Here is a 26,289-nt window from a genome sequence, read left to right on the forward strand (position 1 = left end):
ACGCAGGGACTGTCCTGAGTCTCTTGCCTCTCACTTCATACTCTGGGTTGTGAGATTTGATTCCCCAGGGAACTGAAGCATTGAATTAGATAATGGTTATCACCCCAGAAGTTCTGGCATAAGAGAAAACTCCGACTCTGAGCTTGTGAAGGTCTATGCCTTCAGTTCTGGGCCAGGAATATCGACACTTCCAAAGTGGAAGAATGGGTCATAGGTTTCAGTTAGACCTCTTACTGTAGTTCGTTTTTTTGTTGTTGTTGTTTTGTTTTTTCGAGACAGGGTTTCTCTGTATTGTTTTGAAGGCTGTTCTGGACCTTGCTCTGTAGACCAGGCTGGCCTCGAACTCACAGAGATCCGCCTGCCTCTGCCTCCCGAGTGCTGGGATTAAAGGTGTGCGCCACCAACGCCCGGCTCTTTACTGTAGTTCTAACGGGAGCTTTAAACCTTCTCCTGGGATCCACCTGGTGTCTGCTAGATTCCCCACTGCTTTCAGGTCCCATATATCAGTATCGTATATAATTGTGAGACTTGAGGATGGCTGTGATTAGCATAATGCCTGGAACAACTGCCCGTTGTTACCTCGGTGGAGAGTGTGTGGTAGACGTGTAGACCACTGCTGGCTTAATCCTCAGGCTGTGCTCCACACTTGTGTCTTTTCATTTTGTGTCCTGTATGTGAAGGTGGCCTGAAGTGGAGCACAGAAGTAAAACCACGACCTTCCTTTAGTAGTGAAGAAAGGTGGGTCAATTACTACTGCAGTCCAAACTCACAGCCAAAGAACAACTAGAAAGAATGTCTGGCGGAAACCAGATCTGTTCTCACTTGTTAATACAATGGGAGTGAATTGTGTCGTAATTAAGAAATGAAATCCATTTTATTTTCAAATTGATATTTGAAATAAGAATCATTCAGGGAATGTACCAGACTCCCTAAAATAGAAAGGTTTGTGCTTACAGCTAATGTTAGATAAACTAAGTAATGTGGCCATAGACAATTCAGGTCAGCGTCCGGTGTCATTGTCATCCAGTACACAATAAAATCTGAGGTCACAGCTCACTTTTAGATTTTTAAAATTTCAGTTTTTATTAGGTGTGAAAGGAACATTTAACGTGAATCCTAACAGGTGTTGAGTGTTGAGCACTGAATTGTTGACTGTGAGTGCCCTGTTGCACAGTATATGGGACAATTTGTTACCATTGAGCAACAGTTGCTCTGCCCTCGCTCTACCCCTGGAAGCTGTTCTCCATCCTGAAAGTCTGACTAACTTGAGTACTTCATGTAAGTAGAACCGGCTACCACTTACTCTTCTCTGATTGGCTTCTTTTAGTTAATGTAAAGTCCTCAAGGCCCATCCGTGTTAACACACACTGCAGAATCTTCTAGCTTTTATGTGCCTGAATACTATTTCGTTGTGGGTGTCTAGCATATTTCCTCTATTTATTTGTTGATGGACATTTAGGATTTTCACTTCTTGTGTTACTGTGGTGAGTGTGAAGAGGGCTAATATCCCGGAGATGCGGAAGACTTGAAACATTTACATTGATCTGCTGTTCTATCCCAAATGATTCTAAGTACAATACTACGTTTGTCAGTGCGATACTGATTGGGTTAGCTCAATAACAGTTTTTACCAACTCTTTTCAAAGTTAAAGAGGTTTCAGCCCATCTCTCTGGGTTGCTATTGACTTTTTGTCATACCTTTTTCTGTTGTTGTTGTTTTATTTTAAATAGAAAGGGTATTGTCTTTGTAACAAAAAGAATGGAAAATGCTGTCAGGACACAAGCACACAAGGAATGAGCTCTCGATGGCTTGTGGCTAGTTTGACGTGCTAACGGTGAAGTCTTTCCGATGCACTGGGAATGCGCTGTCTCTCTTCCTGCATCTTCCAATCCAACGCAGCCACCCCCTCTCCATCAGGCCGCCACCCCCTCCCCATCAGGCCGCACACCCCACGTCGTCGCTGTCTTCTCTGAATTCTAATAGCATTGCTCTTGCTTCTCTTTGTAGTTACAAATTGAGCTTTGAAATATAATTACTTATATTTTTTCTGTGATAAAAAGTGCGTGGACACAAATCGAAATGTCAGCTCGAACTCTAGTGCATAAAATACTGGGTATCTACTTTAATCAGTATACTGTGCGTTTACACACAGATGTGGCTTACACGGCTCCTGCCTGTTTCCTTTGACACCTCTCTCTGTCTCTGTCTCTCTGTCTCTCTCTCTGTCTCACACACACACACATACTCACACACACTCACACACACACCTACACCCACTCACACACACACACCATGCTCTCCCCTCCTACCTTGCCCGTCACTCTTTCTGTTTACTTTGTCTTTTCTCTGGGGTTTCTGCATAATGAAGGTATTTGGGGTTTTACTGCCTGGGTGATGTCATACATTCGCCAAATCTCTGGGTCTCTCTTCTCTCTCTAATCTAGACACTTTCTGAGCATCAAGTCCGAATGTTGCACTTGACCGTAAATTTCCCCAAATTTAGTCTGCTCTTGGGAGAATACTTTCATCCCCCCTGGGTACCAAGCCAGGTACTTGAATGGGGTCTTTGCTACCCATGCACTGAGTCTGTCACCTAGTCAGTCCCCTGATTTCTACTTCTTCTGAGCTCTGTACAAGGCAGCCACCACCATGTTCTTTTAAACTCGTATAGCAGATCTTGCTTTAAAATCCCTCTGTTTCTTGTGTTAATGTGTTTTCTATTGGGGTGGTAAAATACCGTACCCAAAAGCAACTTGGGGACAAAAGGGTTTATTTGTCTCAGACTTCCATCTCTGAGGGGAGTCAGGGCAGGAGCTGAAGCAGAGACCGTGGAGGAAGGCAGCTTCTTACCGGCCTGATCTCTCCTCTCAACCTGGCTTACTCAGCCGGATTTCTCAGACCGCCCAGGACCACCTTCCCAGGACACCGCCCCTCCCACGTCAGTCATTAGTGAAGAAAATGCTCTGCAAACATGCCTGCTGGCCATGTAACCGAGGCCTTGTCTCGTGATGATTCTTCCAGTGGAAGCTATCTGGACGTTGACAGAAACCTAACCAGGACAATTCTCATTGCTCTTAGCCTAAGGTGGTCATCTTCAACATGACTCCAAGACTGGGTCTCAGACCTTCCTTTAACCTTCGTTCTCTTCCGGTGTGAGCCAGCCACAGGAGCACTCCTTAAGTCCCCACCCCCCCATCCCCACCCCCCCCACCCCCGCTTTAGGATGTGGACACTTGTCCTGCTCTGAAACCCCTCCCCTTCCTACCAAGGGAGTGCTCACTTCACACTACTTCTCCACGTCACGCCGTTCCCTCAGACGGCTCTGCCCAGCCCTTCACACTAACTTCACACCGTTCCCTCAGACGGCTAACTTACACCGTTCCCTCAGACGGTGCTGTCCAGCCCTTCACACCAACTTGGGCTCCTAACTCTGTGTATCTATCTCATCATATACTGAGCTTTTCTGCACAGAGCCACCAGTGTCCGGACAGTTTAGTTTCTCTGGGTGACTATTTCTATTGTACCTGACTCTGTGGTTCAGTAAGTATCATGGAGACAGGAGGAATAAGAGGTGTCCGTCTCTGACCCAGACCTGACCATAGTGGAAAATCAATAATTACTCAGAATGAGTAAAATAAATAGAAAATAAAAGATCAGAAACACATTAAAGTATGACATAACAGACTTAATGCATGAAAATAAGTTTCTGCTGCTCATGTGAGAACCTTCATTAAATTGTGACTAAACACCAGGCATTTCTGGTGTTCTGATCTTCAAATTGTCATGTCATTCTCACCATGGAAAGTAAGAATTAACAGGAAAAGGACCTCTGTCAGAGCGATAGCAACATTTGTGAATCACTGTTTTCTTAGTGCCCTGGTGGATGGTGGGGTTACCCGCGGTTTTCTGCAGCGTGCTGTCCCATGGCAGACGGTGCACTCTGGCAGCTAGCTCTTGAAGGATAGATACCCTGGGATAAATCAAGTGGGACAGTGGCGTGAGGAGGGTGATCCGAGAAGTCTGATGAAACGGTGACATGTAAACTAACTCGAAGAGTAAGTGGGAGGGGCCAGCCTTGAGAGACTTGGGCAGACGTTAGGCAAAGGGGTAACATGTGGGAGACCCCTGAGGCGTGGTCAGTGTGCAGATGTGAGAGGCCAGGGCCTGGCTGGCCATCCAGAGCCCAGGAAAGGAAGGGAAGAAGTCCAGGGTACAGAGTTAGAGGTACACGGTTACAAGTTCAATGTGACCCTGAGTGGCTGTGTCACAAAGCAAAGACCGAGATGATGTCCAGCTCCTTGCAGTGTTAGTAAGTGACGGTGAGTGGCGGTGATTATGTATGTCACTTATAGTTTAACTATAACGCATGAACCGCCCATGGAATTTATATGATAGAGAAGTGGTAAATATTTCTTAGCCTACTAATGTATGGTCTTCTGAAATAATGTGCTGTTACTAATTATTTGTAAACACTAATGGTCACCCTGATTTCTCATGAAAGGTTAAAAAGCTGAAGAGAGAACTCTCCCAGATGAAGCAAGAACTTCTCTATAAAGAGCAAGGCTTTGAAACGCTGCAACAGTGAGTATTAAAATACTAAAACTGACTTCACAGCAATTCAAAGCTCCCTAATAAAAAAATAGATATACCAATTACATAAGAGATTTCTCAAAGAAACATAGAAAGTAAAATGTTTAAAGCTCTGTGCCAAAAAGTCCAAAAGCAATCAACTTTAAAAAATACTTGGAAAAAAAATCTATACACTTTGAAAAGGTCTGAACTTTTTTCTTAATCTTTGAAGATGAGCCAAGGAAACAAAAGTGAAAAAACTTTGCACCCTGGACTGCCGCCAGCCTTCTCTGCCTTGATAGCTGCACCGGGTGGGCTGTTCCTGAGAGGCTCCGAGCGCCCCCTGGGATCCTATCCACCTTTCTGTCAGCCCCAGAGACCAAAAGGAGTCCAGCCTGGTGCTTCTCGAGGGAGTCAGGTCAAGTTAGGCTCTGCAGAGGGGCCTGCTGGTCCTCAGTTGCCACATTCCCTGGTTTTTTGCATTCCAGCTCTAAATGGGCTGGGCCACTGGGCTGGCATTAAGATGGGACAGGTTAAGGGGAAGTGTGGATGAGAAAAGATGCCTGGTTCTAGAAGAACTCATACCATTCCCAGCCTGTGAAGCCCCTGTTCTCCCTACTGATGGGGTTCATGCTAATCAAACCATCCCGAAATCTCCAGGCTAAAGATGGAAGCAAGAAGCTTATGGTTTTCATAACCGTGTGACCACAGAGAGCACCAAAGGTGTCCTAGAACAGCATCCAGGTGCTTTGTGCGCCCTCCTGGTAGGGCACGGCTGGGTGCCATCAGCTGCAGGGCAGTATTCCCAGGGGTTTTCCTGGCTAGTTTCATGTTAGGATAGGTTTCGAGTTCTTCACAGCAGCTTCCTCAGCAGTGTGTTAGCAGCGCTGGACCAACAGCAACCACCTCTCTGGGAGCAGCCCAGTCCATTCCTTTTGCCTATGAAATCCTAGTCTGCCTTCTGTTCTTAGGAAATCTCGTGCCATCTGAGGCATTCTCCCCATTAAGGCTCATGAATGTCACTGGCCTGCCATGGGCTGATTGTTCCTCGTGCTGAATGGTGACTTGTGTCTTGCAGTGCCCACCCACTGCTCTTGACCAGCAGTCAGACACATGACTGTAATCTCAGACATTTGTTGTTGTGACTCAGCCTGCTTGCCTCATAGAATCAGGGCGCTCACACCCTTGTAGGTCCGTTCACCCTAGTGCTTCTCAAAGCTATTGGAATAAGTGAGGAGGGCTGGAGAGCCCTCCATGCCAGGTGTTTTTGATGGCCTCTCTGTAAGTCTCCAGTTTAGACGTGCAACAGCCTGAGCTGGCTGCAAACTAGAATGACCTAGATGTGTTATCTAGTAATTGTTTATCAACATAAAGCAGGGCTTTTAAAGAGTGCCTCACAATATTTAGCCATATGGTAGACATTTTAAGACACATGAAATTATAAGTCGGGTCACCACCCAGGGTTAAAGGTTAGCCAAACTTGCTGGGTTTTGTTGTGTTGATGTGACAATACTCTATTGTTTCCAAGCAGTGTGCTTGCAAACACTTTTCATAGGAATCTAAAGCATCTTTAAGACCATGTCAGTGACATTCCATGAGAAAACAATAGACATCTGTGTAGAAATCCGGGCTTTCTCTGGGAATGAACCAAGAACAGAATCATACAATATCTAAGGGCAGAGACCTCTCCTGTTGACGTTAGGAATAGACAAACCAAAGCCTTTTCCTCCAGCCATTGTCCCCATAACACTAAAACACTGGATGAGAGCTGTGGGCCCCAAGACTACACTTTAAAAGCAAACCTCACTGCTAACTCCATGAAGAAATTTGTTTATTTATTTGTGGCTGTGGCAGGTTTTCTATAACATTTCACTTCTTCGCCATAGACAGAGATCTTTTTGATGAATCTTGAGTTTTAATGTGATTTATCCTTGAGATGTCATCTTACTTGGCACAACAGTTTTATGCTGGGTGAACAAGTATCTTTCTGTTACTCGGTTCATGGCTTCAAATTTGTCTGTGCCTGGCGGTAGAGTGGCTTGTGTCTCAAAGGACACCAGAGCACCCTGTGCTGCCTCCCCGGTTGGGAAATGATAGCAGCAAATCTAAAGCAGGTGTGGTTCCCATGCAAATCTGGCTCTGGGGAACATTTTCCAGAGAGGGCCTGCAAGTGAAAACCTCCTTCAGATATAGAGTAAACGTTTTAAAGTTTGAAAAAAAAATAGGGAAAAATAAAGCTTCTTTTCATTCCAACACAGAAAAATAAAAGCATGGTACTTCATTTTAAAAGCTGAAGCTGGCTAAGCCTATGGCTCTCTAGCGACAGCCACCACGAAACTAATAAGCCCTCAAGCCACGTTCATACTCTATAGTTGGTCAAAGGGGGAGTGAAAAGTGGAGAAGGAGCAAAAGCATGGAACTGAAAATGGGCTCCAAATGCAGTAAGGAAGGCAGCCGAGACACTGCCACCCGAGTGTAAAGCTCGCAGAAGTTTAAACGCGTAGTGTGGCCTTGCTTTTATTTTTAAATGACCAAGTGTGTTTCTGAATGAAGGGCACGCGTCACCGTTGCATACTGAGCATTTTCACAGGAAGAAGTCACTCTGGCTTTGGAAAGTCACTTTGACGCAGTTTCTGTTTCATGAAATGCCAGCTTGTCTCCAATTTTTGTTTGCTTGTTTTTAATTTATAAAGTGCTTGAAACCACCAAAACAGCGTTTGGAAACAGTATTTCTTTTTGCTAGTGAACCTTTTCCTGTATTAACCTGGTGAACAAAATTCCTCAAGGAGCCAAAGTTTGCACTGATAAATCCCTTCCCAAATAAGTGAAATGAAACAATATTCACAGTGTTGTTTTCATGAAGTATTCAAGATTACTGGTTGTTAGACTAGATTAGTGGTGGTTAGATTCCTCAGCCAGGGTCTGAAATTTTAGAATAGTCACCCTACTATCTGTTCTGTGTGGTTTCAGCATTAAATTTGCATGAGGTTTTTGGCCTCAGTTGTCCATCCATTTGGAAAAAGTGGCATTGGGATCTCCAAGGCCCACCTCCTACCCTAAACTCTGTGTGTGTGTGTGCGCGCGCGTGCGTGTGCACATGCGCGCGCGCAATTCTGTGACTCTATTGCCTACACTCCATTATCAAATGACCTTATAATAAAGTTTATTTTGCTAGGCTTTTAAAGGCTTAATTGCTTGTTCAGTAGCATAAAATATTCACTAAAACAGTACTTGGGGAGTCTGCATTATCTACAGACTGCACTTGTTTGAGTTAACCTTGTTTGGCAATGGGATTAAGATGACATTGTGTTTTATTCAGATGCACCCTCCACATTGAAAGTACATATTAATTATTAAGTGGCTTAGACCAGATGAGCTCAGAGTCCGTTTCTTGTGGTTTAGTACCTGCCATCTGTCTGAAGGGTCTGTTGATGAGGCCTGCAGTGGGCCTGAGAAACTGTAGAGCTGAGGACTGGTGGGGAGAGACCTTACCTGTGAGGAAAACCCAAGTTGTATCCTCAGAAACCCGACCAGAAGACCCAACAATTTCTTAAGAAGTCGTAGAAAATTTGGCTGAGCCCTTCCAAAACAGTCAGTGTCCAAGCCCTCTAGCCGGCAGTGGTAATGATGTGTGATAAACATGTCCATGGGGACGTGGGGCAGATTGACTCACTGAGGAGCTGTTACTCAGTACACACTGGTGCAGGAGCACATCTGCTATCTGTCTTCCTAAATTCGAACTCCTTCAGCAAGGCAAGAAAGTTCACCTCAACTCATAGCTTTAATAAATACCTTTTCGATAGCTGATAGAAAGGAGAAGCCACATAATCCAAATACTGTAAAAGATCCACTAGTACAAATAAGGGTTTGTCAGGCACTTACTAAAGACTGGCCATACTGCCAGCGCCCCGCCAGGTGTTGCTGGGGCGTCATGGCCGTGAACTTCAGCGGCTGCTGCTACAGTGTCCGTCCCTGCCAGTTTTCTCTCTTGGCTTACAGATAAGGCCGAGTGTGGTAAAGAACGGGTTGAACCAGAATCAGGAGCAGCCAGAAAAATGTGTTGTGCCCGAAAGTGGTAAAATATGATGTAGTGGATGGAGAGGGAGCCTGGCGGAGAGGCATGCAGTGTGTGGTGGCCGCCCAGAGCCGTGATGCAGAGTCATCTGCAAGGAAGAGACCCCGAGACCAGCATCCCCTCTGCACTTACCTTTTTAAATGTCTTCTCCTTCATCTCCTCCTCTTTTAATAGAATTGATGAAAAGATGTCTGGAGGCCAGAGTGGGTATGAACTTAGTGAAGCCAAAGCCATCCTGACGGAACTGAAGTCTATCAGAAAAGCAATCAGCTCAGGAGAAAAAGAAAAGCAAGATCTGATGCAGGTATGCCGTGGGGTGTCTGTCTGTCTCCTTGAGGCCAGGAAGCTCTCCTTGCTCACACTGATCATGGATTTACTATGGGCTTTAAGGAAGGCATGGAGAATGAGTTAGTTTCCAACTTGTGGTGTCCCTTGTGAGGGCAGGGCTCACATGTCCTTTTAGACTGAGTAGATTTGGGGGAGATAGAGCCTGGTTTTGGCACACCCCTAAACCCATTGGAAATAACAGAACTAGAAGGGAAATCCGATATTGGCTCTGACTTGAGCACAGTAACAAATATTTTACATAAAAATCCAATAACACAATTATGTACACCTAAAGATAAACACACAGCCACTCAGAACCAATTCCACAGCAATATTCTTTCTCCTCATACTGGTAATGTGCTCTGAGTTTGTTTTCCAGTATCTTCTATTTCATTGAAACATATTAGTCACAAGCTACCAACCTGATTAACTATGTCATCATCACAGCTAAGAAAAAAAATACTAATCATTTCCATTTTACAGAGAGAAAAACAGCAACAACTTGCCCACATTCACCAAATGTTTCTTTGTTTCTTTCTGTAATACATAATTTGATGTGTCTGTGTGAGGGTTATTACTGCACATATGCATGCATATAGTGTGTGTGTCTGTCCCTGTGAAAGGTAAGAATTAAATATTAGATGGCTTTGTTTCCCTTTCTCCTTTCCTCCCTCCTTAACATGATGTCCTCCTATGATGAGCTAGACCCTCCCATCCTCCTTGAACCTCCCATACTTCTTACCATGGCCAAGACTGCAACCAGAGGTTCAGTCCATTATCATCATGGTTCGACATGGTGGCGTACAGGCAGACGTGCTGAAGCTGTGAGAGTCCTACATCTTAATAGGCAGGCAGCAGGAAGTGGTCTGAGATACTGGGTGGTACCTTGAGCATATATGAGAGCCCAAAGCCTGCATCCACGGTGACACATTTCCTCCCACAAGGCCACACCTATTCCAACAAGACCACATCTCCTGAAGGTGCCATTCCCTTTAAAACCACCACAAGTATTAATATAAACTTGATATTGGGTCTTGCCTAGGTGTAAAGTTGTAAATTATAGCCCTTCCCAAATGAGATGTCTTACTATATATCTAAAGTGAGAGAGATCTCATTATAAGTAGTCATGGTTCTATCATTTCTGTTATGTTAAGTGAGCACTTCTGTAGTGGTCTGTTCTCTGTTGCCATAGCAAAAGACCTAAAGCTAGCAACCTTACAAGGACAGGAGACTTGTTTGCCTTTCAGTGTCAGAGGCTTAAAGCCCAAGATTATGTGGCCCCATTTGCAACCTGAGGTAAAGTCCTCATGTGGCTGGTATCACAATGACAGGATTGCACCTTAAGGGATGGTGTGGTGATATATTGTTTATGATCTATTAAAGGCGCTGGAGATGAAAATAGCAAAGCAGCCATACTAGTTAGCCATAGAAGCCAGGCAGTGGTAGCACACACCTTTAAACCCAGGACACAGGAGACAAAGGCAGACGGATCTGTCTGAACTCAAGGCCACTCAAGGCTGCATAAGAGTGAGTCGGTCTAAAAGAGGAACAGAGCTCACACCTTTAATCCCAGGACTCATGAGAGGTACTTAAGACAGGAACGGGGTCCCAGAACTGACACTCATTCTCCAGCCACACTGAGGATGGAAATGTGTTGATTCTCCAGTCATGCTGAGGAGAGGCAGCAGTCTGAGGCCGGGTGAGAGCTCTTGGAGACAGGACCAGCACTTTCAGCCTGAGGCAGAGTAAGAGCTAATGGCTGGGCTGCTTTGATTTTCTGATTTTCAGCTTGAAGCTTGAACTCCCAAATAAATCTGTCTCTGGGTCCTTCACTATTGTGATACAGGATAGATGGCAAGACACTCAGAGACCAAACCTGCGCCTTCTATTGCAGGGTGCTCTCTTGGGACTGAACCAGGTCTTTTCAGACCTGCGTTACCTTGTATTGACCCCTCCTCTTAGAGGCCTTGCCACTTCTTAGATTATCACACAGACAGTCTTCTACATGGACTCTGAGGGAGTGCACACAACCGTATTCAAACTACAGTGATCTCTATTGAAATAGAGAGTTGGCTTAATAAATCGTTTAAAAGTAAGAATTGCACATACTATGCTCAAGGCTGGAGCAATAACTCAGTGATTGAGTTCTTGCTGCTCTTGCAGGGGACCTGAGTTCCAGTCCCAGAACCATATCAGGTGGATTCTCGATTGTTCTTAACCCAGTTCTGGGTCAGACACCCTCTTCTGGCCTGCACACGTGTGGCTCTCACATACAGAGACACATACAAAACACACATATATATCAATACAAAGCTAGAGTCTAGGATCCACAGGAGAAGTGTGCGTGCTCTCACACACTTCCAGAGTCACATACTTGTGCAGAGGATACAGATGAAGTCGCTGCTTTCATCAGGACCGCGCCCTCCGTTTAGTGACACTATGGAAAGGGACTGTCCTCCTGCATGTTAGTCTTAGGAGGTGCTGTGTGCTTCTTGACAGAGTCTCGCCAAGCTGCAGGGGCGCTTTCATTTGGATCAGAACATGGGCAGTTCGGAGCCAGACCTGAGAGCTAGTCCTGTGAACTCTCACCTCTCTCTGTCCAGACAGACCCTTGATGCTGGGTCACAGACCAACATTTCTGGAGATGTAAGTAGCCAGAGGGCCTCAGGTGCCCAGTGCTGTCCTCCATGGGGTGGGGTGGGGGAGGGAAGGGGAGGGCTGGGGAGGGTGGGGGGGCGAAACAGGAGCTGGAGAGTGCATTCAGTGTCATCCTCCAGATTCATTTTAAAAGTCACAGCCGCACTTTTTCTGTCTAAGCGCCTAGTGGGTGCACACAGTCGGCACTTTCCCCGTTGTATTTCTTTACGGATGCCACTGAAAAGGTAGCATCCAAGTTTAACTTCTCCCCCCTACTCGGTTTACAGCCGTGTGAATTGGAGTCACTTCACATGAGCGTTAAGGGGACTCAGAAACAGAAAAGGTACTTTTTAAGGCTAACACGAAGGGGCTGGAGAATGCCTCAGCCTGGAACAGTATATCTTGCTCTCCCAGAGCCTCCCAGCACCTGTGCTAGGCAGCTCGCAACCTCTGACAGCCAGATCTGGCCTCCCCAGACTCCCACTGACACCGTAGACTCTCACAGACACACGCATGCACATGCGGGGGATTTGGGGTTTTCTTTTTGAGAAAGAAATTATTTTCATAAATTTGAATTTGAGTATTTGTGCATTATAGCTTATGTTTGAAAGTATTTCCTATGGTCTGTATGTTTGTCATTATTTCCCCCTCTCCCTTGAGAACAGCCATCCACAGTGCTTAGTTTTTTAGGTTCCCGGTTTCATCTATGCCTCTTAGATTCATGCACTGTGAAAATGAAGCAGATGTGTGCTGACAGTAGGCTTTACCTGTTTGAAAATTAATTCCTGAGCTTCTTTGGTTTACATTGCGTGTAGTTGTGAGTTAAATAATGGAAATTTTGGCAAAGAAATCAGTTCCATTTCGTAAATTTCATTGACCTATACACCCTTCATAAACTCTCAGACACCAGACACATTTGCCTGATATTTTTGTCTTGAATTTAATCTGGGGAGAGCGGTGCAAAAGTCTTTGATGAACCTGGGTTGAAGGACGCCTTCCATCCCCCGCTGAGGAAGTGCCTTTTAACTGGTGCTCCCGACCCACAGCCATTTTCTCCAGCCTTTCAATTGCTTGTGCTTCCTAGAAACAAAAGCAGTTTACTTCATTCATTAGCAGAGTTAATTGACTTTTTTCCTTCTGTTTTTACTAGATTGGGGTGCGGAGCAGATCAAATTTAGCTGAAAAGGTCAGGCTGAGTCTCCAGTACGAAGAAGCCAAGAGAAGGTGAGGGTCAGGGGCTGCCTCGCTGTCGTCGGGGTCTTCAAGGATGGTCCTTTGAGGGTTAACCTTGCTTTGACCTGTAAACGTTGCTTTCTGTCTCCCAGCTGAAAAATTGAAAATTTTTATTTATTTTTTTATTCATTTAGTGTGTGCGTGCGTGCGTGCGTGCGTGCGTGCGTGTGTGTTTTGAGACAGTGTTTCTCCATGTAACACTGTGTGTCTTGGAACTCTGTAGATCAGGCTGCTTCAGATCCACCTGCCTTTGCCTCCCAAGCGCTGGGACTAAACGAGTGCACCACTGTGCTCAACTTGAATAAGGAGAATTTAATGAGAAGTATGGGATAAAAGTTTCCCCTTCCCTTCTGGGAAAAAAAGTTTTGAGCTTCAATAATGCATCCAATTCAGAGTGAAATGTGTTACTTCCTAGATCAACACCCTGTGCAGTGTCCCCGTCCTGTCCTGCACCTTTGTTGGGGACTTAACCTCTGGGTGGCCCTTTGTCCCTAAGGCTTCCTACTGCTACCTAGGAGGTCCTGCAGGTCTGTTCCAGCTGACAGGTCAGGGAAGGTGGAGGACTCTCTCCATTACCTCGTAAGCTCTTGTCTTCACATCTTTCTAATTCCTTGTCTCTGCTGGGTAACAGAACAAGAGACCGCAGACTCCTAATGCATCAGGTCACCTCATTCTGAGGGTGCCGGTCATTCTGATACCATTGACTTCCTTATTTTCCTTTTAGAACTTAAAAATTCCATTGATTCCCATCATTTAGGAGACAGTAAAAGAAATTGCATGGTCACCATACAGGAGACCAAGGGATTTATCTTGTTCCCCCTCAGACCATTGGTCTCCCAGAGCATTGTGGCTCCTACACAAGGAGGACCCCTCAGACCCTCAAATGTGTCCATTATTCCTAGAGCTAGCCAATTTTAATGTAATTGACCATAGGTCCTCTAGGTTATCTGGCTTTAACAAAGTGAAATGAATATTATTGCAATGTTTGCCTCTGTGTTTGCCAGTGTTTCAAATAGTGCTTGGGTCTTCAATTTACTGAACAGAAACTCAAGCTTCATTCCACAAATAATTAACCACATGACCTTGAACAAGTCCCTTGGTCATTCTGAGTGACATTTAACTCAGCTAATTTTAATGTCTTTAACTTCCCCCAAAAGATTTTAAATATCTTGAGGGTAGGAAAGCTTTTTTAATTATATTATCTCCTTTCCAGGAACAGAACTGACGCTTGCCTTCAGTAGATTTTGAGGGTTGATCTTTGCTGTGGAGGCTCAGTGATGGGGCAGCTATTCCGGGGTGGCATGTTCTAAGGCCCTCTTGCTGTCAGTGGTCCAACCCCGTAACAGCCAGAAGTCCTCTGCCATGGGTAAAGCCCACGATTTATGTCTGATTTCTGAAGCTTAATGGCCACAGCTCAGAACTCCAGAACACCAGGGCTTGCAGCATGGCTTCCCATGGACGTCACCTTGCTGCCTTTGGGTCACCTTGACCTAACCTTTCTCTCTATGGTGACCAACAGTAACAGTGAGTTACCTCTAGAGCTTATGTGACATCTCCCTTACGAGTTCCTGGAAGTCCACTCAACTTTCTCCCTGCCAGATATGTGTGGCCATTCCAAAATAAAATCCAGTGTCTACCTAATCGTGTGCCCTCAAGTAGTAAACAGATGCCTTCCTTCCCCATACCTTGCTGTTACTCCGAACTCAATCGACTACTTTGTTCACATCAAAACTTAGGCCAATGCTTCTTTGCCATTTGACTGCACTGGTGTGTTACTTGGAGTTGGTTTCAGGGTTTCTGGTGATGCTGCCTGGAAGGCAACTCTCAAGGGAATTTGTGTATGTTGAAAATGCATTTTCCTCCTCAATTCTTAACAGGAGAGGGTGTGAGTTACTCTTCCCTGAACCCGTTTTCTCCTCCAGCTTTTGTTTTATATGCTCAATGAGGGTAATAATATCATGCTTATTTAGCAATTTGATGACTAATTTTCCAGTACTTTGAGACAGTTGTTTATGGTTTTGTGTTAAAACTGAAGAATAGCCAATGTTATATCCACGGTAAGTGCAGACAGGAGGTAGAAAGAGAAGGATACTGCATATGTGCCCAAGATAGATTTTTGCTTTTTAACAAACCACAACAGGAAACCTAAGGCACATGGGTAACCTACTGCACATCTTTGCTTTGAGCTGTTTTTTCATAGTAATTTCTTCCTTTTCTTTATAGTTTCTTCCTAAGAAACAGGAAGATCATCGCTTTTTCTATCTTTTTCCTATGTGGTGTGTGCTGCCGCAGTATCCAAAGCAGTCGCCCACTGGTTTCTGTAGGGATATGGGTTTCCTGTGTCAGTACCGGTGGTGCCTGTAGTTTACCTGGGTCTTGTGCACCTTATGGCTGTTGGGCCATCTGCTTTCAGCTTGTGGGAAGTCCTGGTAGTTGTCATGGTGCTGCAGGGCAAGTCATTTCATTCAAGAGATCGGTGTTTGGGAGTCACGTAACTTAGACCATCTGTAAGTGGCTTGTAGACTTGGGGAAGTCCCCGGTCAGCCAAGACTGACGCTAGAGGCTTCACAGTGGAACGTTCCCTCTTCTCCATCCATTTCTCCTTCACTCCGTGGCTGCCACACCAGCCACCCCTGCTGGTTCAGGTCCACAGTGCCTGCCCCTCTGCAGCCAGATAACCAGACAGGAGCACAGGTCAGAAGCAGCAGCCCCTGAGATGGCACGAGATTACTCCACAATGAGTGCTTACTGCGCAGAGGCCCCACGGAGGGGCAACTTCCCAGTGTGAGATTGAGAAAAGTGGGGTGGAGGAAGCCAGGCCCTGCCCGTCGTCCTTGGTGATACTGAGACCTTAAAGGATTGGTGTTGGCCTTAATATGATTGACCAGGTCTCCCCTCGATTCTCCTTTCTTCCTTCTGTGACCCGCTACGACCTCAGTTTCTATCCAGCGCTGGAAGTCATCTTTGACTGGGGGACAGAAGCTTTACCCATAGGACACTGACCTACAACCAGGGCATATTGGGGCACCCTGACATGTGTGGTTTTTTTTTGTTGTTGTTGTTTTTTGTTTTCCTTCGAGACAGGGTTTCTCTGTACTGTTTTGGAGGCTGTCCTGGAACTCGCTCTGTAGACCAGGCTGTCCTAGAACTCACAGAGATCCGCCTGCCTCTGCCTCCCGAGTGCTGGGTTTAAAGGCGTGCGCCACACTCGGCTCTTGTTTGTTTCTTAATGGAAGCTTCTAGCAGGCCCTCGCATGACTCCACGCACCTCACGGATGCCTGCCTGTGGTCCTCTCCTTTAGACACTTCTGTTCGCGTGACCTGGAGTGTGCTTGCCCTCTGGGAAGATGTAGATTGCAGCTGCACCCAGACACAGCCTGGGCTCGCATTCCCATTTCCTCGGAGTCCTAAACACGTGTGTCTTCTATGTCTTTCAGCATGGCTAACTTGAAAATTGAACTGTCAAAGCTGGACAGTGAGGCCTGGCCCGGGGCCCTGGACGTCGAGAAGGAGAAACTGATGCTGATCAATGAGAAAGAAGAACTTTTGAAAGAGCTACAGTTCATCACCCCGCAGAGACGCACGCGGGACGAGCTGGACCGCCTGGAGGCAGAGCGCCAGCGACTGGAGGAGGAGCTGATGTCCTCGAGGGGCTTGCCAAGCCGGGCTCTGGCTGAGAGGTGTGGTTATTTTCTGGGAACAGGGTGATTTGAACCTGTGGTTGTGTCTTACAGTGACAGTTTCCTGGGTTTGGAAATCTTAACTGCTGCTGTTAGTGGACTCAGAAGCAGCGCAAAACAGTTTCCCTTTTGCAGAGCAATGAAGCTCGCCCTCCTGTGCCCCGTATCAGTTCCTCTGAGTCTGTTAGGACTGTGAACGTGCTCGTGGCAGGCGTCTAGTAGCTAAGGAATGCTGGCCTAAATCAGGAATGCGGCCCGTCCCTGAGCAAGTCTGATGGTGATAGCTTAAACTGTTGCTCTGTGAGGGAGACAGTCTAACTGTCCATACGGCAAGGGAGCCTTCCTAGGTTCCTTCTCCATACTGACAACAAGTCATGTGTTTATTGCTTTTAATTTCAAAAGGAGAGGAACAGACAGCTGGCTCTCTTTGATATCTTAATCAGTCGCAAGATGTTCCTTGTCTGTGGCTTGTCAGCTGAAACCCGCTTCTGAGGCAGAGGCAGAGGGAGGCAGTCATTCCGAGCAGTCCTCTGATTTTTCTGTGGGAAGGTGTGAGTTGTTTATTCTAAACTATCCAGTGCCTCGCACACCGACAGGAGTGTTAATCAGAGGACACACGCCTGCAGCACAGCCCTGTGCCTACGTAAATCTTGCTGCCTGCTGGGACAGCGGGCTTGTCTGGTGGCAGACTGTGGCCCCTCAGACCCAGTGTGCATTCCAGACCAGCACAGGAGCGGCAGTGTCTGCCCCGACCGACCCCACGTGTGTCCCTGCTGACTAGAAATAAGTTCAGACATCCATCCAGAACCCAGTTTCTTTTAATTTTATCATTCTCTGTCTCTTGCCTCCTAATCCCTATTTGTCAATAGCTGTCCAGAGCTTTAAATGTTAAAATATTTTGAAAGTATGGTGGGGAGGGAAGACCACCGTTGATGATTAGGTCTTAGCATGCGCGTGTTTTGAGTTTAGTCCTGGCGATGCTTCACGTGGCTGCAGCATCCCCGTGTCGGGGAACGGAACGTGAGCAGGTACCCAGGGGAAGCCCTCTGCAGGCTGCACGCATTCGACCTCTCCGTTACCTCGTGCCCACCTCTCATCCACCTTCCTTTGCTCTCTCTGTCCAGTGCTGACAGAAGAGACAGTTGTAGGACCAAGGCACGAGAATAAGGAGAGGGGAAGGGGGAGTCACACTGGTCTGCATTTGTACAATTTCCCGCAGACTCAGTAGTGAATGGGATGGAGCCGGCAGCCTTTGGGGCTCCCTGTGAATAACAGTGCATTTCACACTGCAGCACTTGCTAAACAACATGGGTGGTCGTTCTCTGTGTGTCCCAAGGGGTTGGTTCCAGGACCCCTTAGATACCCAAACCCACAATCCCCCTGTACAAATTGTGTGGTGTTAACCGAAAATGTCCCCTCATAAGCTTTCAACACTTTCTAGATTACTTACAATTCGTAACACAAAATAAATGTGATGGAAATACCTGTGATACTGTGTAGCTTAGGGACACACTGACAAGGAAAGGTCCATATGTGATCAGTACAAACTCAGGGTTTCCCGTAGCTGGCTGAATCTTTGATGAATAGAACCAGGGTTGTGAGTCTCTGCAGTATCCATGCTCGTCAGTATTCATGCTCGTCTAACGTGCTAAGTGTAAATCTCTCTTGTCCTTTGTGGCACATGAGTCTGGACAGGCCTCTGGTCCTCCGTTAGCTTTGTTGCCGGGAGACGAGGAGCGTGTTCATCTTATCCACATTTACAGGCACGCCACGCATCCTGCTTGTCTTTTTTATTGGGGATGGTTTGTTCCTGAGTGACTTCTATACTTTGCACACACATGATAACAGTCAAATTTCTAGTGGCAGGTTGGGACTCAGCAGAAGCAGGAGCTACGTAGTGCATACATAAAATAATGATAATATTTAGTGAGAAGCAGCTGTGGGGTTTGTGCCGTATGGGGAATAGGCAGTGCGGTCAGCTGACTTCACCTGCACAGAGAGAGCATCTGTCATTGACCTGATAGTAGCCGGGAGGGATGCGTCTTTCTTTTGCTTGTGTAATATGCTGATTTTCTGAGTCAAGCCACTTGGCATACCAAGATAGTGCATACAAATTTCCTTTTAGTGTCTGTGGTCAAGGGCAAATCCCACCGCTATGCTGCAGTGCAAGGGGAGGGATGCAAACGTTCCTTTTGATGGCTCCGCTCCCCCACCATGTTCACTGTTCCTGTCCCCGCGTCCTAAGGAGCAGACCTTGTGCTGCAGGTCCTCTCCGACCCTGGCAGACACAGCACAGCAGGCCCGACTGTCCTCGCTAAAGCTTTTGTTTTCTGTTCCATCGCACTCCGTCACCTTTCTCTGTCCCTCACCACTCAGACTCGCTTCCTACTATACATACTTATTTCTGCTAGTTCCTCCGGTCCAGCTGTCTTTGAACCTTGGTAAGAGAGAGCCTGTCCCTCTGAGCTGCGTCTCCTCCGTGGTAGAGCAGGTGGTGACCAGCAACTCCCTAGGAAGGAGAATTCTTGTCATATCGGGCACATGGTCAGCGCCGGGCTTTCTTGTTAGTGCTGACGTAATCAATGAAAGCTTGCTGCTGCCTTGCCTCAAGGTTTTCTGTTTCCCATCCTGTTGTGTGTTCCTCATTATTCCAGGGGTGAACTCAAACTGTGGTCTCCAAAGACACTAAACTCACATGGATTCTCAGGCATCCATGTATCTTTTGGACCCGGTTAGCAATAGCAGTGAACCCTACAGCAGTGGCAGACAGCTCCCTCTAGCGGTAATGGAGCCAATCTGCACAAGCCAGAGCTGTTCACTGATCAAAAGGGAAACTGCCCTCCAGTCCTTCATACTCTCAGCACGGGCATTCTGTAAGCCATGGTTTCTTGTGGCTGACAGATCTTTGCTGCTTCACACAAATTCCAGGGCTCACCAGAAATCATCAGTGTGCCTCTGTTACTTAAATGTTTTTTTGTTTGTTTGTTTGCTAAGGTATCTGAAGATTATTTATAACAAATGGGCTGGTACCGTGAATGCCATCTATTTTTATTTTTGAATGGAAGGAGACTGCTTCACTGTATCGATGGCATAAGTGCTGTCCCAGGTGCAAAGTTGTGAGTTCAGGACAGGCAGTGCTGAGGTAGAGACAGAGAGAGATGACGGCCGATGTGTTGCCAAGAGCAGCCTGAAGGGCGGTGAAGAGAAACAGGATGGATACAGGGTGGGGTTACTCTTTACGAGCCTCTTTCTCGCTGAGGCAGCTAGAAGGTCAGGACTGGGAAGGAACGTAGAGGGCCAAGCTCAGGAAGAGAACCGTGTTCATAATTCCCAGGGTGAGGAGGACCTTGTCACCTAGAGTCTGAGGAAGACTTGCAGCTGCCCTAGACTGACAAGGGTTGATGATTACATTAAGGGCAGAAGCTGCTGCCCCCCTAGAGATTTCTATGGCTTTTCACGGTTCCTTTATCACCCTTCAAGTGACACCAGCAAGAAGTTTGTATAGAGGAGAGAGGAAGAGCCAGTGCCCTCCTTCTGGGAACTTAGTGTCATCTGGGGAGCATGTGACCAAGAACACTGAAGTGGGGCTTTGGAGATGGCTCGGTCAGGAGAGTGTCTGCCATAGACCTGCATTTACAAATTAAAAAGCCAAGCATGGCTGCAAGTGCCTGCATTCCTAGTGCAAGGGTGGATCCTGGGGACTAGCCAATCCATAAGTGCCAGGTTCAGTGAGTCCAGGGTCTCGAAAGATAAGGTAGGGGCTGGAGAGGTGGCTTAGTGCTTGAGACCACTCGCTGTTCTTATAGGACATAGATGCAGTTCCTAGCACCCACATGGTGGTTCGCAACTGGTTGTAACTCCAGTCCTGGGGGGGGGGGTCTGGCACTCTCTTCTGATCTCCACAGGCAATGCATGCAGACAAAATAGCCATACACTTAAAAGAAAAAGAAATAAGGTAGAAAATGGTCTTCAAAAGATACCAGACATCAGCATCAGCCTCTGGTGCGCGCGCGCGCGCGCGCGCACACACACACACACACACACACACACACACACACACACACACACACACACACACACACACACACACACACACACACACACACACACATGAGAACACACACATACGAGAACACACATGAGCACAAAAGCCTGCAGGACCTGACACAGCAGCCCCTGAGAGTCATCATGGCCTTGAGGACAGAGGACGTCATCTTCCATGACGTGGTATTAGAGCCCTCAGAACAGGAGGAAATGTCTTTGTACTAATAAAAGGGACAGTTTGGAAACGTTACTGATTTCTGAAGTGTTTCACCTGTTGCTAGAGACGAGTTGTGGCACTGTTTGGGGCTGTCACCACACCCTTGTGCCTCTGATTCAGCTAATGTTTGCGTCCATTTTTCTTCCTGATTGACTTGATTTGTTTGAGGGACTGTAAAAAATAGAATGTGCTTCTTAAAAATGAAGTTATAAAACTTACAAAAGAATTGATCAAGGCGGTATTCTAGAAAATGGCAAGAATGACTTTTTCGTTGTAACATATAACGGAAATTGTGTTGTTGACACATCAAAGATATAGGTACCTTTAAATGAAATGAGTCTGTCCCCTCACTACCCAAGATATGCACACAATTTCAAAGGGTTTGGAAACTGGGGAGACATTCTTTTTCTCCAAAGCAATGTGGCTAATTGTGTATATCACCACCTTGCAGGGCTGTGAACAAATGTGATTGTTCTGTGACCTGTAGACCACTTTCCCATGCCTTACTCCATTTGATCCCTTTAACTGCCTTATCAGGTAGACACAGAAGGATCGTAATCATCATTCACAGATGAGAGAGGTGAGCCCTGCTAGCCGCTGGCTTGCCAAAGGATACTGGGCTCACAAACAGCAAATCCCAGACTGGGCACAGAGCACTGCCTTTCCTGATGACGTATCAGGCCCCTCGGCTGATGCGATTTGTGCAGGCACTAAGCTTTTCCTTGGATGTGTGACCTATTTTGAAACAAATTTGTTTCAAGATAAAATTCCCTGGTACCCTAACTGTATGATAATCTGCTCCAGGCGATGAGGCAGGATGGAGCTAGGAAGGCGATACTCTTGGACTTCTTGCTGAAAACGTAATGGCAGGCTAGCCGAGAGCAGCATCTTTCCCAAGGTTAACCCTCCCGGGAAATTAGCATTGGAGTGTTCATCGTTCAGTGCTGTTTAACAACAGTCTTGCTGAATTCAGTACTTCACTTCAGGTGGCCTTTTACCCTTCCTTACCATCGCTACCCAATCTTTTCCAAAGCCAACCTACAGTCCCGGGCTGTGCTTAGGCTTTTGCTACGGTCGACACTGCTGCTGTTTTCACCGTGACTGGGGCCAAATCATTTACCAGCCTAAGAAAAGTTTACACTGTCACCGTTTTAAAGTTGTCCTGGACACAACCCCTCCAGCTTCATTTACCATGGCTGCACAGCTTAGCCTCTTGGCGTCTGTTTTCTCTTTATCAAGTTCACCCAGGTGTGTCCCTCTTACCCGCGATTCTGGGATACTGTGGTTTTCTGTTGTTTAGCTTTGGTTTCTACATTATTTGAAAATTAATTTCTTTGGTTATTTTTATTCCTTTTTCTAGATTGAAATTAGAAGAGAAAAGAAAAGAGCTGCTACAGAAACTTGAAGAAACTACTAAATTAACTACTTATTTGTATTCACAACTTAAAAGGTAAGCTTCTCAGGTCCTGGCAGGGAGATGCTTCACAGCCTCCAGGCAGGTCCTGGCAGGGAGATGCTTCACAGCCTCCAGGCAGGTCCTGGTTCCTCGGTGGTTGGTTCTAGCTGCATTAAGTAAGCAAGTAAGTTATGCCTGTTAACTAATGTTTAAATTACCAAATTTAGAAACAGTTCCACCCCCATAAACTTCATATTTAAGTTTGGAATGCATTTTTAAATATCTGAAAACTTAGGGAAATAGCCTATTTCTGCCATTATCCCACTTTTAACCAAGCAAAATGAAAGAGATCTACTGTGAAATAGCCGCCTGTGACTTTCTTATACTGATTAGAATATTCACCCTTTTTTGTTAAAGATTTATTTATTATGAATATAACATCCTGCTTCCATGTATGGCTGCATGCCAGAAGAGGGCACCAGATCTCATTACAGATGGTTGTGAGCCACCATGTGGTTGCTGGGAATTGAACTCAGGACCTCTGGAAGAGCAGCCAGAGCTCTTAACCTCTGAGCCATCTCTCCAGGCCCCTCACTCTTTTTTTAATTGATTGATTTACTTACCTCTAAAGCTTTATTTATTTATTTAGTGCACAGTGTTCTGCATGCATGTTCTGCCTGCAGGCCAGAAGAGGGCACCTGATCTCATTAGAGATGGTTGTGACCCACCATGTGGGTGCTGGGAATTGAACTCAGGACCTCTGGAAGAGCAACCAGTGCTCTTAACCCTAGCCATCTCTCCAGCTCTAGAATGTCCACTCTTACATACGTGAGCTCATGGGTGTGTTGCCTTAGGTCTTCATACGTGCAGTTTCTTCCTAGCCACAGCAACTACACTGACACTCTGTCTTCTCGAGCATTTTTAAAACATGAGTGTGCTGTGGATGGCTCTGCAAGTTCACTTACAAATAGGCATTTGATTGGAACTTTTGCAAAAAGTGTATCACTGTAGTTGGGACATTGATCTCACTTTGTAGCCCTAGTTGTCCTGGAACTCACTATAGTATATAGACCAGACTAGACTTGAACTCACAGAGATCCACCTATTTCTCAACCATGAGTGTTGAGATCAAAGGTGTGCACCACTTTACCCGTATTTATTGTTGTCAATTAAAAAAAAAAAGGGCCATTTACTTATTCATTCATTTATTTTGGAGACAGGATCTCTCTGTGTAGCCCTGACTGTTCTGAAGCTGACTATGTAGACCAGGCAGGCCTTGAACTCACAGAGGCGCCTCTGCCTCTGCCTCATTACCACTGTGTATGAGGAGAGCAGAGTTGCTAATATCAGTGAGTGAGGAGGGAGGGCAATCGTTGTTGTAACAGCCCAGGCTGGAGATTTACGTCCCGGCCGGGCATAGCGTTTCCGTTCCCTTCCTGCCTGAAGGAGCCAGTGGGCATGTCTCTGTGTGTCTGGAGGGTGCCGATTTTACAGTGTACTGTTCTTCCCCAGCCTCTCCTCCAGCACACTGTCCATGTCATCTGGGAGCAGTCTGGGCTCCCTGAACACCTCCAGCAGAGGCTCCCTCAACTCCCTCAGCTCCAGTGAGCTCTGCTACAGCAGCCAGGCCGAGTCGATGGACGCAGACTATCAGTGTAAACTGGACTTCCTTCTTCAGGAGAAGGGCGGTTACATCCCTTCTGGGCCCATCACCACCATCCACGAACATGAGGTGGTCAAGTCTCCCAGCCAGCCTGGGCAGAGTGGACTGTGTGGGGTGGCGTCTGCAGCAACCAGCCACACTCCTCCACTGACCGAGGCCTCCAAGTCAGTGGCGTCCCTCTCCTCCAGGTCCTCTCTCTCGTCCTTGTCCCCTCCCGGCTCTCCTCTGGTCTTGGACAGCACATTTCCGGTGTCGTCACATGACACCCCTCTGCACGGGTTCCCTGTTGACCTTGAGGACTGTGGACTGAGTAGCCACTTTGCTGATATCAGCCTTAGCGAAAATCAGGTCTCGCTGGATTCGGATTTAGGAGCATCCCAGTCCCTCTTAGAGGACAAAGATCTTGATGAATGCACGGGGCAGCTGCTATATGAAGGAACAACAGGTAAGTGTAGATCTTTGCTCCCTCCCCCAGCCATTGTAGGAAGGGTTAGGTCACTCTTTCCACATATAAAGAAAGGGATGGCGGCTGGAAAGATGGCTCAGAGGTTAAGAGCAGTGGCTGCTCTTCCAGAGGTCCTGAGGTCAATTCCCAGCAACCACATAGTGGCTCACAACCATCTGTAATGAGATCTGGCACCGTCTTCTGGTTTGCAGGCAGAACACTGTACATAATAAATAAAAAAATCTTTAAAGAAAGGGTTCCCTCCTCATTATACAGGGTGTTCATTTAAAAAGGGTTTATTCTATACATAGACTTTATTTTTTCCTCTGTCAAATAAAAATTGACATTCCAGACAAGGGACATGGTTATAGCTCGGTGGTAGACAGCTTGCCTAGTGTGTGCAAGACCCTGGGTTCAATACCCCAGTGCCACAAAATGAAAACAGGTGCTGAGGAGATGGAGTCTGCTGTGCACGTATGAGAGTCGGGATTCAGATCCCCACCACCGATGAAAAAGCCACTGTGGCGGCTCACACCTGTGATTCCAGTGCCAGGGAGGCAGCAGTGGGAGGATTCTCAGGGTTTTCTGGCCAGGCAACAGAACCTGATCCGCTGAACTAAGTTCAGTGAGAGACTCTGTCCCCAGAAGTGAGGTGGAGAGTTACTGAGTAGGACACCAGTGTCAACTGCCGGCCTACTCATACATGCACACGTTTACAAGTGCCTTTGTACACAAATGTGTACACGCACACACTCAGAACGTATTGCCTTCTTGTATTTAATGGACTCAACCGTCAGTGCCTGCTCTAGTCCAGGGGTCCTCTGTGGGTGGTAGAAGTCTAGGATGTATTTTATGGGCAGCCCACATTTCCACCTGGTCTCTGGTTCAGAAATTGCAAAGAGACAAGGATTTTCTTTTTAAAATTGTCTTGGAACAGATGAAAACAATGTCAATTAGCATACTGGCTAATTAGCACAAAGGCTTGGTGTTTAGCTTGCTTGGGGCGTTCTCTGTAAACAGTTTTTGGTACGGGTCAGACTCCTCTCCTGCCCCAGTGACTTGGCCGCTGTAGTCCAAGATCCGGAGTTGCTCTGCCATCTGCTGGCTGCTCTCCCAGCTGCAGGTCCAGGAAGGGATGGGCTGATGCTAAGTCTGGAATGAGCATGTGTTCATTGACGTTGCTTTCCCCTGCATCGTGGAAGCTCGCAGTGCAGTGAGTCCTGTGTTCCGAGGATAGCCCGTTCTATGGCTAGCTTGAAGCAAGGTGGGAAGCAAACTATGTGCTGCTGGTGCCAGGAAGGCCTGTTCAGTCAGCATGTGTCAGCGTGGTCCACACCATGCAGAAAGGACAGTCTCTGTAGAACCCTGTCCTCGCTGGCTTATTTGTGTCCACAGGTGTAGGAATCCTAAGTATTAATTGATTGGTCAATTGAGATCTTTAAAGATGAACACAACCTGATTTAGGGGTTTCTTATGCTAAATAATAAGTGTCGCGTTCTCATTAGTGACTGGAGCAGAAATGGAGTGGAGGAGACCCTCCTGCAGCTCGTATGCCCTCTTTCAGAGATGCGCCGACATTACAGGTCACTGTGTTAAAGTCCTGCGCCCACTCACGCAATGAGCACACGGGAGAGGGCTCCCTGCAACAGAGAGCCTCTGTGGGGCCTCTGGCTGTGTCTGTGAGTGAGCACGCCATCCTGTCATTTAGACCCTCCTAGAATGGGAGAGCACGGATGCCACCCGCGCCGGCCTGGCTCACAGACGCAGTCCGTGGTAACTGTTAGCCTGTGTGGTGATGAGAGGCCATCACCACTGGTGTGCCCACTCTCTCCACACCACGCTGCAGGTCGGGGCACGGGGAGGAAGTGGAGTCGTGGTGGGACGGCCCTCCTTGCTTTTGTGCCTTCCCGGGTACGACACTTGCTGAGGACCTGTCGCGGACTCTGCCCCTTACGTGTTTGCAGTGTTTTCTAGTGAGCATTTCTCAGCATCCCATCATATGA

General features: G+C 46.8%; 1 protein-coding gene across 2 annotated transcripts in view; it reads left to right on the plus strand.

Annotated features, from left to right (window-relative positions):
- Nucleotides 1-26,289, plus strand: part of Wwc2 (WW and C2 domain containing 2) — a 154,470-nt gene that overhangs the window by 91,566 nt on the left and 36,615 nt on the right. For both annotated transcript variants that reach the window (XM_005066684.4, XM_040731738.1), the window contains exons 5-11: nt 4,502-4,581; nt 8,819-8,948; nt 11,471-11,617; nt 12,759-12,832; nt 16,279-16,521; nt 22,143-22,232; nt 23,691-24,286. In XM_005066684.4, coding sequence (XP_005066741.1) covers nt 4,502-4,581; nt 8,819-8,948; nt 11,471-11,617; nt 12,759-12,832; nt 16,279-16,521; nt 22,143-22,232; nt 23,691-24,286 — 1,360 coding nt within the window. The remainder of the gene's footprint in view (nt 1-4,501; nt 4,582-8,818; nt 8,949-11,470; nt 11,618-12,758; nt 12,833-16,278; nt 16,522-22,142; nt 22,233-23,690; nt 24,287-26,289) is intronic.

Source organism: Mesocricetus auratus, unplaced genomic scaffold (assembly GCF_017639785.1).
Source record: "Mesocricetus auratus isolate SY011 unplaced genomic scaffold, BCM_Maur_2.0 Super-Scaffold_100026, whole genome shotgun sequence".
In the NCBI taxonomy this organism is placed as follows: Eukaryota; Metazoa; Chordata; class Mammalia; order Rodentia; family Cricetidae; genus Mesocricetus; species Mesocricetus auratus.